The sequence below is a fragment of the Panthera tigris genome, chromosome F2 (assembly GCF_018350195.1).
Source record: "Panthera tigris isolate Pti1 chromosome F2, P.tigris_Pti1_mat1.1, whole genome shotgun sequence".
NCBI lineage: Eukaryota > Metazoa > Chordata > Mammalia > Carnivora > Felidae > Panthera > Panthera tigris.
Genome location: NC_056676.1, coordinates 73511823 through 73528662, shown reverse-complemented (window position 1 = coordinate 73528662; position 16840 = coordinate 73511823). Strand labels below are relative to the sequence as shown.

Genomic DNA, 16840 nt, shown 5'->3' with positions numbered 1-16840 from the left:
TGAGATTTACTTCTCCTACTTATGTACACAAAAATGTCGTAGTCATTTCCCCAGGAGGCCTCACTCATCTAGTTACATTTCCAGGGGCCAAAGAAACAAGTCTGTTTTGAATAATTATTTGCATAAATAGACACACACCGTGACTCTAAACAATCTTATTCAGTTTGAGTAAAATAAACTCCAATTTGCCTGGAGCTGTCACCTTGTGATTTATTCCCCCATTTCCCTTCTGTCAGTGGACTGTAACAATCACAGCACATCGTACACCTGTCCTATGTGCCCCATGGGTCCTTTGTTCCTAAGAGACAGAGTGACTGTGACGTTGGGCTGAGGGAGGACACATCAAAACCACCCTGGCCTGGCCCATGACAAATCATGAAGTAGATATTCCTGTTTCTCTGCTTTATCATCCGAGGCTCTTCTCCTTTCCACCGGAGTGGAGAACAATCGGTCAAGACCTTGCTCCCCAAAGGAGCTCCTATGCTACATTTTGGGAAAAAGGTATTAAGCCAAGGAAGTGTCCAATGGCCCGAAGAATGGGACACCCTTCCTGGATAACCTGATAGATCCCCTTAAAACACGGACACTTCCGTGGTGATCCTATTTAAGTCATGAGATGTGTGCATCCAGGATGCCACGCTCTTAAAGAGACTGGCTCACTGACTTGCTCATTCAATCGTTCAACAAAGATTTATTGGGCACCTAGTGAGTATCAGGAGTTGTGCTGAGAGGTAGGATTCGGAGATGAAAAATAAACTCCCTCCTGCCCTCAAAAGCGATGCAGGAGAGAATTCAGTTTGGGGCATAAAATTCTGGTAATATAGTCTCCTTGGGCCTCAGTTTCCTTATTGACAGTATGTAAATGGTAACATTTTCTACCTCGAAGGGTTAATGTAAGAATTAGCTAACACTTTCAAAACACTGGACCACGTTGAGCACAGCTCCGTTGTTCGTTTACGTGCGTCTAAATGGATAGGAGACCCCTGCTCCATAGATACTAAGTTTCATAGGTAACAGACTTTAAGTTTCATAGGAAAATTTCCAGGCCCTTCTGACCCCCACAGGATTTAAGAGTGAGGGCGTCTGAGCGTGAGGATGAAAGTTCAGAGCCAACATATCAGATATCGGGGTTGCAACTGGTCTTGAGAACTTTCTAGAGTCCTAGAATCTCTCCCTCTTGTCTCTTGTGACCCAGAGGCCAAGGTCCTTTCTACTGGTCCTGACTTCATGCCTCTGTCATCTCAGAAACCACCCTTCTACCTGGCTTATCCCCCGGGACCAGCTCCCTGCCAGAAATAGACCTTTGTTAGCCTTGATGAACCTCTTGCTGTCACTTGGGGCATAGGCCCGTTTGCTAACCTCGCCTGCGGCTGATGGCATGTCACGTCCTCCGTGAGCAACCAGACGCCAGCTCACAGACCCCTCTCTCGGTGGCACAGCCATACGTTGCCTGTATGGTCAGCTCCACACACAAATGGGGGAAGCGTTAGCTCAAGAACGTGGAGTCATCTGCCTAATGCCACGCGGTAGCAGATCTGTGGATTTGAACCGGGTCTCCGAGGCCAGAGCTCATGCTCCTCGCCCGGCAACGTGTTGCTTCCAAAACATAGTGAAACGACCAGAACCAGGCTTTTGCGCAGGATGGGTGGATGTCACCTAAATTGATAGCTGGAGTGTTTTGGGAGTCTCCTTGGAGCTCCAAATGGTTCTCCCACTGTGGGGACATAGTGCCTGAGATCCCACCATTCTGTTCTAGTTGAGCTGGCATTCGTGGCCTCCATGACCCCTCGTCTGATCACCCCATGCAATTGTGTCCATAGCCAAACTGACTGCCTTTCCAGCCCCTCCTGCACTCCACCCTCCTGGCTCCTGTCTCTCTGCCTCACTTCACGTTCTGGTCGCCACTTGGCAAACCCTAATACTCGGCAACAGTGAATGCTTAACGGGTTCCTGCTGAAAGAACACATTTCTTTACGCTCCACGTTACTCTATGAATCTTCTTTCATAACGTAAACATCACACACATTTCAAGATGAGACCACGGACTCCGTACTATTTACTAAGATTGGGATGGAAGAAGTTTTTAAACAATATTTTACACATACTTTCTCTCTCTCTCTCTTTGCCAAGGGACAGAGGGTAATAATTACTTTGTAATAATAATATAGGCAAAACAAAACCATAAAACTCCTCGAAGAAAATGTCCGGAGTAAGTTCCTCGACGTCAGTCATGGTGATGATTTTTCAGGCAGGGGGGAGAATCTGACAACAAAAGCAAAAGAAACCAAAACAGAAAGAAACATGTGGGACTACATCAAGCAAAATGAAAAGGCAACCTATGGAATGGGAGAAAATATTTGCAAATTATGTATCTGACAAAAGCTTAATAGACAAAAATGTAAAGAACTCAGGCAACTCAATAGCCAATTTTTTACTTAAAAATGGACAGAACATCTGCATCGATATTTTTTCGAAGAAGGCGTACACATGGCCACCAGGCACATGACAAGGTGCTCATCGGGAAGATGCAAATCAAAACCACAATGAGGTATTACTTCACACCTGTTATAACGGCCATTCTCGAAAAGACAAGCATGAACGTGGGTTGGTGAGGATGTGGAGAAAAAAACTCTCTTGCACTATTGGTGGTAAAGTGAATTGGTGGGCGGCCACTGTGGAAAACATTATGGAGGTTCCTTAAAAAATTAAAAATAGAACTTACCGTATGATCCAGAATTCCATTCCTGGGTATTTATCTGACGAAAATGAGAACACTAATTCAAAAAGATACCTGCACTCCCGTGTTCTTGCAGGATGATTTATAATACACAAGACGTGAAAGCAACCTAAGCGTCCATCAGAAAATGAATGGATAGGGGCGCCTGGGTGGTTCAGTCGGTTAAGTGTCTGACTTTGGCTCAGGTCACGATCTCTCAATCTCTCAGTCTGTGAGTTTGAGCCCCGCGTCGGGCTCTGTGCTGACAGCTCCTCGCCTGGAGCCTGCTTCAGATTCTGTGTCTCCCTCGCTCTCTGCCCCTCCCCTGCTCGTGCTCTCTCTTAGATATGAATAAATGTTAAAAAAAAAAAATTAAAAAAATGAATGGATAAATAAAATGTGGTTATACATATATGAAATACTTCTCAGTCATAAAAAGATTATATGTGTGTGTATATATATAGTGTATATATATGTAGTGTATATATATAGTGTATATATATGTAGTGTATATATATAGTGTATATATATATATATATATATATATATATATATATATATTTCAGTCGTTAAAAGAAGGAAATCTTGTCATTTGTTACAACATGGATGACCCTTGAGGGTATTACATCAAGTGAAATAAGTCAGGCAGAGAAAGACAAATACTCTAGGATCTCACTTATATGCAGAATCTAAAAACAAACAAATGAACTCAGAGATACAAAGAATAAATCAGTTCTGGTTGCCAGAGGCTGGGGGGGGGGGACAAAATGAGTGAAGGTGGTAATAAACAAACAAACAAACAAACAACTTTGTCATCCCTTAAAGCGCTGACATATGAACATATGAAGCTAACCGAGGATGAATTACTGATGTCCTTCCCAGTCCAGAGTTGGGTAAAGCGAATTGGGCACTTTGGGGAGGGGTCTGGGGAAATGCGAGAGGAGTAACGGGAATTCCAGGAGATGCACTTTCTATTTTTGGCAGCCACAAAGTGGTGGGTGGGTAGGGAAAGTTGCTGAGGGTGGTGTTTTTAGAAAACCTGTTAGCAGGAGATCGGTGCTGGGCTGTGACTAAGGAGATGAAATCCAACAAGGACAACTACCCTTTACAGGGAGGCTGTTTTTAAAACGTGTCTTTCTTTTACTCAAATCATCTCTTTAAAAACCTCCACCAGAATCCCTTGAAGTTATTTGTTATCCCGCATCTTACAGATGAGAAGTTTAAGCCCGCCCCGCCGGCACGGGCAGTGGGGGCGCCATCCTGACCCCCCCTTGGCTCCGGAGCGCGTTAACTCCCCAGAGAGGAGAAAGTGGAGGGCGGGCTGGGAGGCACGCCTGGGAGGCGGATCCACCTGGAAGCGAGCGTCCGTGGTTCTCTTTAGACCGTCCAGACGATCTGGGGAAAGAGGACCCGTCCGGGGAAGGCGGGGTGGGGACGGGGAAGAGGACGGGGTGCGGGGAGGGGCGAGCGCTCGTCGCGGAGTCTCTGCTCCCTGCTTCTCGCGAGCTCGGGAAACGCGGCGGCGCCTGGCCCCGTGCGGCCGCCGTAGAGTCCTCGTTGCCATGGCTCCCGAGGTCCGCTGTGGACGCGCGGAGGCGTGACTGAGAAGCGTGTACGGAGTCCTAAGAGTCCGAGCTTCTTCCCGGGCCCGCGAACCCGAGAGGCGCCATGGGCCGGAGTAAGCGTCCCCTCCTCCCTGCCGCCCTCGACCGTCCCCCTTCCGGGCATCGTCCCACGTCCCAGGGGACCCGGGCCGCCGCCGCCCCTTCCCGCCCGCGCGCCCCGGCCCAACCCTGCGCTCCTCAGGTCCGGCTGGGCCAGCCCCTCCGCCGACCCGGCGGGCAGCCTTGCCTCCGCGGGGCTCCGGTTCCTCGTCCATAAAATGCGGTGGGCGAGAAAGGCGGGGGCTTCGTGAGAGGGGGTGGTGGAAGGTCCAGGGCTTGGTGGTGGAAGGTCCGGGGCCCAAGCGCCTCCTTGCTCGCCGGGTGGTCCCGGGCTAGTCACTGTCTCAGGGCTGCAGCGTCCACACTGTTCGATTAGGCATCGTACCCGGGGGTGGAGGGAACCGAAGCCGGCGCCCCCCTCCTCCACCTGGCAGCCTTGAGACCTAGAGCGAGTGACTTCACCCATGTGGGCCTAAGCCCCAGCTCCAAAACGAAGGCAGTAATAGAACCGTTTTACCGACTTGGCTAAGTGTTGCTAAGGGTTTAAAAATACACCCGCAGAATGTGCAAAGTGAGGGGATTAACATCTTTATTTGCCCGCGAACACCATCTTCGACTCTCCTCTCATTTATGACAATTTTGTACAGTTCAGCCTAATTGCTCACTTCTGGCGGAAGTGTCATAGTGAATATTTTTGAATCAAGAGACTGTGCTTGATGATGAGGTTTCTTCCGCGCAAGAGCTGACAGCCTGGTGGTGGAGGGGGTGGGTGGTTTGTGAATAGGAAAAGCCCCAATCCTAAACCAGTTGTTGGTATTTGTTCTCACACTCCTTTCTAAAGCAGTAGACAAAAAAATTAGACCAACGTTGGTAAAAATTAAACGAAAACTTTGTCTCCCACCCGTGGAATCCTTAGCTATTACAAAAGGAAAACAAAAACCTTTGTACACACACAGATTGTGTATGACTGTTTATAGCAACTGCTTTCATAGTAGCTAAAAAATGGAAACAACCCAAATATTCTTCAACATGTGTTAATGAATTGGTCGCGGGCATGATTCCATTTATTACCTGGCCCCCACAGGTCCCCACTGTGGTAAGGCAATGCTTTGTTGTTTCCAGATGTTAATGGCAGCTCAGACCTGGAACCCCCAAGCGTCCCAGTGGTTTGGTATTCCCCCTTCCCCAGGGTATTGTCACCCAAGTAAATGGCCAGCAGGCCTTTTGGAAAGGATTTGGATGAATCCTTGCCAACTATTCTTGGGGACTCAGCCTCTCTTTTAGACAACATGTTGTCAAATAAAACACAGGACACCCAATATTTTTATTCGCTAAATCTGGCAACCCTCGTTTCGGGTCCCCAAACTCACTAAGGTCTGGAGACTGGCAAGAAATTGTGAATTTTTATCGAGGCAACTGTCCTTCGTTTTCTGGTCATCAATCGTTGCTGTCTTTTGATTGCACAGATTGAGTAGTACCTTTGTTGGCTGAGCATCTATTTTGTCCTTAGGAATGTCATATTCTATTCACCATCTCCATTGCCCTCGGTGGATGTAGACCACTGGCCCCACTCCAACCTTGTCCCTCATTAGAACATCTATCCACCTAGCTTCTAAAGTTAAGTGTTGCTACTGACCTTCATTGTTTTAGGAGTCTGTCATCCCAGTTTCTATCAGTTAGCCCAGGTCTTTTTTTTTTTTTAATTTTTTTTTTTTTAACGTTTATTTATTTTTGAGACAGAGAGAGACAGAGCATGAATGGGGGAGGGTCAGAGAGAGAGGGAGACACAGAATCGGAAGCAGGCTCCAGGCTCTGAGCTGTCAGCACAGAGCCTGACGCGGGGCTCGAACTCACGGACCGTGAGATCATGACCTAAGCCGAAGTCAGACGCTTAACCGACCAAGCCACCCAGGCGCCCCTAGCCCAGGTCTTTAAAAGCATCTCTTGTGGTCAGCCTTGGCCTTGTACTTGTCTAGTTTTGGGCTCAGGGTATGCTGGCTTTGTAGAATTATCTTAGCAAGCATTCTTAAATTTTCTTAAGTTCTTAAATTTTTGTAAATTTTATAGAAGTGTTTTTGTACACTGGGTATTATTTTTTCTTAAATGTTCGGTAGAATTCATCAGTGAAGATGCCTGTGCTATGGTTTTCTTTGTGGAAAGGTTTGAACTACATATTCAACTACTGTGGTAGATGCAGGGCTGTTTGATTTATCTGTGTCTTGCTGCGTGAGGTTTGGTAGTTTGTGTCTTTTAAGAAATTTTCCCTTTTAATCTAAGTTCTCGAATTTATTAGCATAGTTTTTTAGATTACTCTCTTATTAGCCTTTTAATTCTGTATAATCTAATGCCATGCTTTCCTTGCTAATAATGGAAATTTATGTCTTCTCTCTCTTTACTGATCAGTCTGGCTAGATGTTTACCAATTTTATTTTTTTATGTATTTTTATTGACTTTTTCCATTGTTTTTGTTTCTATTTCACTGATTTTTTGGTCTAATCTTTTTTCTTTTTTGTTTCCTTTCTTCTGCTTAGTTTGGGTTCAATTTATTCTTTTTCTAGCTTCTTAAGGAGGAAGCTAATGTTTGAGACCTTTTTCCTTTCTTACTATAGGCATTAGTGCTGTTAATTTTCCCCAACTTATGTTTTAGCCATATCACACACATTTTGATATGCCTTTTAAAAAATATATTTATTTATTGTTGAGAGAGACAGAGAGCAAGTGGGAGAGGAACAGAAGGAGAGGGAGACATAGAATCTAAAGCAGGTTCCAGGCTGTGAGCTGTTAGCACAGAGCCGGACGTAGGGCTTGAACTCACGAACTCTGAGTTCATGACCTGAGCCGAAGTCTGACCCTGAACCGACCGAGACACCTAGGCGTCCCACCTTTTCTTTTTTTTGTTCTGTTCAAAACACTTTCTGACTTCCCTTTGGATTTCCTGATGTTCAGTGTTTGGTTGTGTGTGTGTGTGTGTGTGTGTGTGTGTGTGTGTGTGTGTGTGTTTTCATATATTTCTTTCCTGGATTTCCTGTCCCTATGACTCCATCATGTCTGGAACATGAAGTTCCTGCTCCTCTTATGATTTAGTCCTGGTCCTTGTTCTCTGGCCTCTCTACCCTCTGGTTTTAGGAAGCAAACCTCTTTATACGCTGCCAGTGTGCCACTCTGGCTTTTTTTTAACTGTCCGATGAATCACGTCCAGCCTTTCCTTTCCAACAGTGTCCACAACAGCAGCCACCCAACACAGCTGTCCTTTGAGTTATAGTGTCCCCTGTGTTTCTCTATTGCCCAATGTGTCACGTCACACTTACTGGTGCGATCTCTTTGCTATAGGTTGAATGTTTGTGTCCCCCTCCCCCCCCCAATTCATATCCTCAATGTGATGGTATTAGGAGGTGGGTCGTGAGCAGGGAGCCCTCATAGTTGGGATTACTGCCCTTATGAAGGAGGCCCCAGAGACCTGGCTTGCTCCTTCCACCGTGTGAGATTACCATCAGTGGGGAAGCCGGCTGTCCCCAGACACTAGATCTGCCGGTGCTGTGACCTTGGACTTCCAGCCTCCAGAACTGTGAGAAATAAATGTTTCTAGTTTATAATCCACCTGCTTTATGGCACTTGTGTTATAGTATTCCAAATGGGTTGACACTGTAGTGCAAGTGTTGAACGTCCCCCAGCTGCCTTGTGCCCGACACCATCTGTGCCCCACCTGCCACCAGTAATGGTGTCCTCATTGCCACTCGGGCAGCCGACTCTGACTCCGGAGGCCCGTCGTGGCTAGCGTCTGCCTTCACGTACCACTTCTGATATCAACCCTTCCAGGTTGGGTTGGCTGGAAGGCAGACTCTTCGATGCAGATTAGCGTGTAGGAGGTTCACTCGGGAACGTTACTGGAGTGGGTAGGGAAGGAGGCAAGACTGGGCGGGGAAGGACGTTGGGCTATGATGCATTTTAACAAAGGCCTTACCCACAAACCCACCCGGATGCTTGGAGGTCTAAACTGGAAATGGACATTCTAATTTTCCCAAGCTCGGGTGAGAGGGCTGGGCCCTTATGGCCCCTCATCAGCCAGTCGTTGGATATGGGCTTTTCTGGGAAGGGGAGTGGCGTTGGTCGGGGTGTCATTTCAGCGGAGTGACTTATGAAGAAAGTGGGCAGCCTGAGGGCAGTCCGCTGGCACCACTGCCAGCAGCTGGAGGAACTGAGCCTTCAGTTTGGAAGGAGGGATCTGGCAAGTGCAACATAGTGTCCATTGTAGCCCTAGTGCCCTTCCTCATCTGTTTATCCTGCAAATACCTACTCACATTTCAACACTCAGCTCAGGCTTCTTCTCCATGATGCCTCTTTTGACGTCCCTCCTGTCACTCAGTAGCCCTGATCCCCCCCTTTCTCTGTCCTCCCTGTTCTCTCTGTACACTTCTGTCACTGCCCCATGGCACTTCACCATGGTCTTTACTAGCACTCTCCGTGTGAATAGACGCTAGAGGGTATCGTTGCGTTAGGTCTCGTGTGGCTAGCGTTGCATGTTATCATGACCTCGAGTCAGTAAAAAAAGGCAGAGCAAATGAGTAATCGTGTTTTGAAAAGTGTCCATTGGAAACCATAAAAGAAAGAACAGTTTAGATGCTACAAGAGGTGACCTTCTCCTGTTTGTGACCCCTTCGTCTCTTGTTAAGTCATAGATGTATCTGCTGCGTCTTCCGAGATGTTTAAACATTCTGCAAAACCTGCTAGGAACACAGATTATTGACTTTATTCTAATCTAGTGAGGAATCGAGGATTGTTCACAAAACACGATATAAAGCCTGAAGGAATGAACACTAAGTTGGCGGCTTTGGAAGCTTCTAGAACTTTGCTCAAGCCACTGAAAAATCTTGGTAGAAACGGCAGGCTGACAACTTCCGGGACTCCAGAAACCTTCTCCTTCTGCCCTCTGCCCCGCCCCCACCCCACAAAGTCATTTTATTGCACTCCCTGGAGTTGTTGAGAACCCGGTCATTGTAAGGAATCGAAAAGAAGCCTGGGCTGGCCGGTGAGTTTCGGTTAAACCCTCGGAATCCTTAGCAGCATTCTGCTAGTGAGAGAAGTACGAATCCGTGGTTACGCTGTCAGTGGTTTTACCCCCACGACGGCTCCAGCCATATCTTGGTTAGCACCCCCCATGGGCGAGACACTTCCCAGAATCCATTCAAGTCCTGCGTTTCGCTCTGCGAATTTTTCCAAAATCAGGATGTGAAAGCACACTGTTTCTCATCCGCTACCCGGGAATGTTCTCCCTCCACTGTGTGGTGGGCATCGCCCACGCCATCTCTCTCGAAATAGCGTTATGACGACCCACTGAGACTTCCAAAACAGTTTTAAATCCCTGGAATGACTTCGTGTAAATGCAGTGCTGTCCTATTCGGAGTAGGGCTTCCCAAAGGTGAACCGTGCTCCCGGGAGCTCGAGCACGTTTGGTCTGAATTACACAGTGCGTAGAACGGCAGAATGCTTTCCTGTCGCGAGGCGCGGAACACTGTTGTCTCCATCCACCGCGTGGACGCTCTTGCACGTGTCTTCCTGGGGACGCTGGTTGCCTCACTGACGTCTGCCGTTGCAGGCGGGCAGTGCCGCGTAACAGCAGTTTCCTGAGCGCCATAAAACGGTGTGCCACGCGTCAGCTTGCTTAATATGGAAGAGCCCAGAAGCAGGCCGCTGGGAGATCTTGCCTTCCTCTGTGATTCTCCATTTTCTTTTCATCTGTCCTAATTGTCTGTAATTGTTGCTGTCGGGCGGGCGTCCCTGGGGCGCCAGATCAACTGTCGGTCCCTCCTGTGTGTGCATGCACACACCAATTAGTGATTATGCTAAGGGCGGGGGCCCCTCTCCCCCCATTCCTTTTGACTAATAGTGACTTTTATCATCTTAATTGTTGCGGCTAGGAGATACGGATCAACATAATTCCTTCCTAATATCTACATGCCTCTGAAAGGGAGGGTTTGGCAATCGCATGGAAGTGATCAAATTCACACGTGCAATGGCATAATGAAAAGGGTTTCTGAATTTTAGGAAAGGTGTAGCCAGGGAACGTAGGAAGGATATTTGGTGTCCGTAGAGGAAGCTGCTGGCCTTTAGGGTCGGACAAATCGGAAAAGCCTTTAAGACTGTAGAGCTGGAGAGGCCTGAGATACCTTTAGTGTTTCTGAGATCCAGGAAGCCCCCGGGGGGTTGCGCAGATGCTCATGTTAGCTTTTGCAGGCCAGAGACGGTGATGCTTAACAAGGTGTTTTCAGAATTCCCCTGAACACGTTCGACTTAACTGTACTTACTGATGACGGCTTCTGTGGGATTCAAGTTGGGTTTATATCTTCAATATGAATAACCCACTAAGCCTTCAGGGGCAACTGGGGACCCAGGGAAAGACTATAAGAAGGCCCGTGTATCAAGTTATAATCAAACTGCCGCATAAAATGCATTTTCCACCCTTGACAAGGAGACCTTTATAACGACCCAGAAGGCTACATTTAATACGTTTCTCAAACCCCTTGGGATCTGTGCCAGAGCTGGGGGGGTGGGGCTGGGGAGAGCTGGCTCCCCGGCCATCCCTCCCTTCTCTCCCCATCCCTGGCCCTATCCTGGCCCCTCAAGCCCACGTATGAAGGTGGATACTCAGCCTGCATATCTGTCCACATCTCAGCAAACAGCTGCTCCTTGGACACTTTGGGATGCATACCTGATGGTGTGGTCTGGGATGGACCTGGAGAAGTGGCCAGTGTCGAGCTTGGAGGCAGGCCTGGGGCCCCTTGGGCAGAGAATTCTGTCGTTCCTCCACCTGGGACATGTTCTAGACGGAAGGGCATGGGCTTCGGATGGGCACATCCTCCTGGCCCCGTTGACTCCAGGTCTGATGGCAGCAAGGCCTCCAAAAACCCGGCCCCCTGCTCCATGGATTGGTGTAGTTAAGGTTACACATACCCTCCTGGTCATTGAGGGTCTTATCCATAGTAGCGAATAATTCCCACATTTCACTGAATTCGCTGAAATAACATTGGTTGTGCCGTCCCAACCCCTTCATCCCTGTTGCATCGTTGCTAAGACAGTTCTTACAGATAATTACAGAGGCAGGTAATACATTTGACTTCACGCAACAGCTTTGCTGTGTCCTCAACTTGCTGTACCCGTGCATCCACTATCAGTTGACCGAAGCTATTAGAGCCAACTTTGGGAGTGGGATGTGTGGGGACTAGTTTTCATGCCCTTCTGTTAGAGGTTTGGTTTCCAGAAAGCTGTTTTCTGTTTACACTGGCTTACGTACTAGCCGTGACATCCGGAGACAGCAGAGTGCAGCAGGCAGTGGGGACCCCGGGGGGCCAGGACTGGCCAGAACGTCCTGTTAGCCCCTTTGCCAGCCATTTGGGCCTGCTTCTCCCCGGGACCCGGCTGGGGGTCTGTTAGCCACCTCTGCCTGCTAGTTGAGCCAAAACGTAGAACAGCAGGACGTGCCCCGTGCATGGTGTTTTAATCTCCAGACCTTCACGTTTCCCCTGACTTCCAAAGAGCTGTCTTTGCAAGCAACCCCATCTCCTACCACCAGAAATAGCAGGGGTTCAGCCTCCTGCACACAGATGATCGAGTTCGTAGCTGTTTTCACTGTTTTTTTTTTTTTTTTTTTGACGTTTATCTATTATTGAGAGACAGAGAGAGACAGAGCACGAGCATGGGAGGGGAAGAGAGAGAGGGAGACACAGAATCGGAAGCAGGCTCCAGGCTCTGAGCTGTCAGCACAGAGCCCGACGCGGGGCTCGAACTCACAAACCGCTAGATCATGACCCGAGCTGAAGTCGGACGCTGAACCGACTGAGCCACCCAGGCACCCCCTCCCCCCCTCCTTTTTTTTTTTTTTTTTTTTTTAACAAAAGGGCAAGTCCACCTTTAAGAGTGTGGCGTGGACGTTGGCAGCCGAGGGTGCTGTGAAGAACTCTGTCTCGACTAGAGGAGCCTGAAGAGGTCCAAGACCCTGGGCAAGTTATTGAACCTCTCTGTGCCTCAATTCCTCATCTGCCCCCTATACGTACCCGTATGTTAATACATGCAAAGCACTTAGGACAGTGCCTGGCACTTGTACATGGCAACAAATGAATCTTTGTTGTCTCTTGGGCTGGACATGTACCATTCCACTGTCCACCTAAAAGGCGGGACATTAAAAGGGATTAATGATCTTTTTCGTAGCGCTGGAAAACATAGGGTTTCTCCGTTGTCATCACGTCTTTAACTTGGGTGTGTCTTAGGAAGGGGATTCCCGTCTTGCCCTTGGCTCCAACCATGGGCCAGAGAATTGTCCCCATTCCCTCAGTGCCCCCGTGGCAGGCCAGCCCCCCCCCCCCCCCCCCCCCCCCCCCCCCCCCGTGCTGCATAGCACTCTGGTCAGAGGGGCAGGGACTCTTACTACCCCCCCTCCCGTGAGCGGCTCCTTTCATTCCTCCTGGAAACAGAGCTCAGGGTAGCTGTTCTGCAAGATCGCAGTGCAAAATCTAGCGTGCTCCTCCTCCCTCTCCAGCTCGAGTTCAATTAATCAATGTCACTTGAATGGACAGACCTTTCCTTACTGAACGCAGGGAGCTGCTCACACGTTTTTGGCCCCCTGGTGGCCAGACGGTGCCACTTCGTCGCAAGTTGCCCTGTCGTGGTCTCCTTAGCGGGTCTCGTCCAGTTTGGCGTGATAGCACCACAGGATGTCATGTCAACATACGCCATAGCAACACTCTCATGGGCATCACCCACCAACTCTGTCTCCATCCCTACAGCAAAATGTAGGTAGACCTTGTGCAAAAAAGGCAAAATCTCTCTGACTCACCATGGTGTTGCCAGACAAGGCAACACTTGTCTGTTCTCTTCCCCTTTGAAAATCACTCGGGCCTGGGGGATTGACATTTAACGGGGGAAGACAATCCAGCGCATTCGTCATGTCATAACCTGATGATGAATGTAGGGACGGAGACGTAACACATAACGAATTTTCTTTCAGTCACAGAAGATCTTATTAGACGGAACTCCGAGCACAATGACTGTGTCATTTTTTCCCTGGAGGAGCTCTCCTTGCATCAGCAAGAAATAGAAAGACTAGAGCATATTGACAAATGGTGCCGGGACTTAAAAATCCTCTATCTTCAAAATAATCTCATTGGAAAAATTGGTAAGTGTTCAGGATTTTGTTCTCATGGTTTCTTTGACGTTTTGAGTGGGGAAACCTGGGGAAGTTGCAGGGTGATTCTTAGAAGAAGACGACACGGGTGACAAAGAACCACCCGGGGAAACAGACACGGCCGGCTCTCGGGAGGCTGCCTGGACCTTTCTCTGAGCTCCCACGCTGCTCAGTCCCCTTGCCTGAGGCTCTCCAGGGACGCCATCGAGGAGTTGCGATGTTCAGGCATGTTTGTCGACCTGCCCGTTTGCAGCCAGGGTTTGGTAAAAGTTTGAAAGAAGGAAAATAGAATCCAGGCATTTGTCCTGGTTTCACACTGCTCCGTGGAACAGAAAGGGTTGCGTGGGAGTTGAGTAAACCCTCGTCAGATTCCCTGTGGTGGCTGGTTCTGCCGTGGTTACAGAGCTCGTGTCTGGGCGAGGCTGTGTGCTCCGTATTGGGTCTCGATAGGGTTCCACACCCACACCCCTGTTTACTGTCTCCAGGGAGACAGATCAGAATGTCAGCATCGTAACTGACAAAACCTTTTGGAGAAGGTGGCCTAGACTCGCCGCCACGTGGGCTTCCTGAAACCGCCCTCAGGTTAAATGTGTCCACCCGGTCACATGCAGGCTGGGCAACCAGAGGCTGGCAGGCCCCCTGCGTATGGCAGTAGGGGGACAGGAGCGTGTCCTCTCTGCTGGCGGGGGGAGCCCAGAAGCCAGGACAGAGGGGAACCGGGCATTGCCCGGCTCCTTCTCCCAGTTCGTCCATCGGATGGGTGGGCCCTCCTCACGGTCCCCGGGGGAAGAATGAGTTAAGGGGCAGGGAGAAGGGGGACCTGCCAGGTGGAAACAGGAATGTTCCCACACTCAGGAGAGCACAGGCCCTGATGGGCTTGATCCCTGCCTCGGCCACCTAGAAACTGTGTGAAGGGGACACCGGGTGGCTCAGTCGGTCGAGCGCCCGACTTCAGCTCAGGTCATGATCTCAGGGTTCGTGAGTTCGAGCCCCGCGTCGGGCTCACTGCTGTCAGCACAGACAGCACAGACTGTCCCTCCCCTGCTCATGCTCTCTCTCTCAAAAAGGAAAAGGGGAAAAAAAAAAACCTGTGTGAAATCAGGTGAGTCTGTTAACTTAGTCTTGCCGAGTCTACACCAGGGACTGCGTGAAACAACACACTTACTTCTTGAGTTCCGCGCTCGCCCAGATGCTGTCTGCTGTCACTGCTGTTAATGTCATCCACCCAGGCTGGCCACGTGGGGGCGGGGGCAGAGGCGGGGGGAAAAGGGACGGACATAAGGGTCACCTAAGGGTTGTGGCACTGGCACCAGAGGTCAGCCTGCAAGGTCATTCAAACTTGCCCCGGTGTGGTTCTCGACAGGGGTGTTTGACAACGCCCGGGGACGGTTTTGGTTGCCACAGGCGTGGGGGGGGGAGGGGGTACCGCCGCATGTCCTGTCCTGGGACCCCGGGACACCGCTAACTGTCCTGTGGTGCCCGGGCTGGCCCCACAGTGTTAGTGCTGCTGAGGCTGAGAAACCCTGGTGGGTTGCAAAAAAAAAAAAAAAAAAAAGCCTGGAATCTGCATTATTTTTTGAAGATTTGTTAACATTCTTTATCTTTCTTCAGATCATTATTTTCGGCATCTTTCACTTCACCAGAGATTAGAAACTCTGGCACACTGTTCAATTAAAAAGGCTGTTAGAGAAAACCACCAGCTTTTCTGGGGGGCGGGGGGGGGGGCGGGGCATTAAGGAGCTGTCCTAATTGTACAGATCTAAAAGAGTTCCCGAAATTTCAATCTCCACAGCTGGGTCCATCACAATTACTAATTAGCGGCATAGTATTTCAGGCCTTTTCAGAGCTGTGAGAAAGCTTACATTTCTGCTTCCAAAGTATTCTTGAATTAAACACTCTTTTAAATCCTAATAATGGGATTTTTCAGTGCTACTCCACCCATAGGCACTTAGGCACTTTATTAGCAAGCAAAAGTGTTTCTCCGGGACTCAGACTGGCTCTTGTGCCCTCGCGGTAGGAGTTTGCAAAAAAAAAAAAAACGGTTGCCTCTCCTGAAGCTCCGTTCCTCATTGCGGGGTGCACATGGGCTCGCTTGGGGGGCTGTGCTTAGTGCTGGTCCCAGGGTGAGCCCAGGACCCCCCTGGTCTTGTTAACCTGGGGCTCCAGCCCCCTCCCAGACCTCCTGACTTAACCTGCTGGGGGGCCCCCCAAATCTGCATTTGCAACGGCTCCCCGGTGAGCCTGAGGCCTACCTGAGAGCAGAGCTGATTGCACTGGGGGGTGGCTTTGGTCCAGGGCAAGTCTGTGGGTGTGGTTATGGCCATGGGTGAGAACTGTTTCCAGGATGGTTTGGGCTAGAACCACGGTTTGGCTGCCTCCGTTCCCGCTTGCCAAGAGTGCTGTGTGTTATTATCTGTAGAGCCTTTTCTCCCCCTGACCAATTTAACTTACTCTTTTTTTTAAATTTTTTTTAATTTTTGAAGTTTATTTATTTATTTCGACAGGGAGGGAGGGGCAGAGAGAGAGGGAGAGAGAGAGACTCCCAAGCAGGATTCTGCGCTGAGAGTGCGGAGCCCGATTTGGGGCTCAGCCTCACGAACTCTGAGATCACGACCTGAGCCAAAATCAAGAGTTGGGGCACCTAACCGACAGAGCCACCCAGGCTCCCCTCCTTAGCCCGTTTTCCTTTTTTTTTTCCAGCCCGTTATTCTTGAGAGATAGTTTAAGAAATCCTCCTAAAACAAATCTTCCTTTTTTTTTCCTTATCAGAAGACCCTTGTCACATTTAGAAGTTTATACATGTAACAAATGTGGGGAAGGAACAAGTATTTTGTTGTCGGCTGGTAGTTTTAACAGTAATAACTTCAGGTATTTTTGTTTAGGGTGCAGACTAGACACTCTGCACACAGAGCTTCACAAATCTGTTGACTGTTGAATGCTCCAGTGTTGCCTAGAGAACCTCCTGGAAACATTAGTACTACTTACAATCATCTAACTGCTAAGAGAAACTCTAGCAATTTATTCCCAGATACCGGTTTAAAAAAAAAATGAGTAAGCTGAGGCTTAGAGAGATAAAGTGTTACTCTTAGGTCTATGGGAACACGTAGGTGGTGTTTTCTAAATTTTAAACGAAATGTAACAATGATAAAGGTGATGATAACTATAAATTTATCATATTTGATCTTCCTAATCTCCATGGAAAATGGGCAGAAGGAGCCTTATTGAAGTGAGGAATTCCCAAATCCACATTCCTTAGCAGGGTTTCCTACATTCGTGTCCTCTTAG

The 16840-nt window shown here is 48.9% G+C and overlaps 1 protein-coding gene across 8 annotated transcripts in view; it reads left to right on the top strand.

The window, feature by feature from the left end:
• Positions 1 to 4270: 4270 nt before the first annotated feature.
• DNAAF11 (dynein axonemal assembly factor 11) overlaps positions 4271 to 16840 on the top strand; it is an 82346-nt gene continuing 69776 nt past the window's right edge. For 2 of the 8 annotated variants that reach the window (XR_006212900.1, XR_006212901.1), the window contains exons 1-2: positions 12892 to 13163; positions 13379 to 13546. Coding sequence is in view for 4 of the 8 variants with exons in the window: in XM_042973058.1 (XP_042828992.1) it covers positions 12929 to 13163; positions 13379 to 13546 (403 nt within the window). In the remaining 4 variants the exon portion in view is untranslated. Of the gene's footprint in view, positions 4395 to 12875; positions 13164 to 13378; positions 13547 to 16840 lie in introns of those variants that run through there. The other 6 variants (XM_042973059.1, XR_006212903.1, XR_006212902.1 and 3 more) reach the window with 6 other exon arrangements.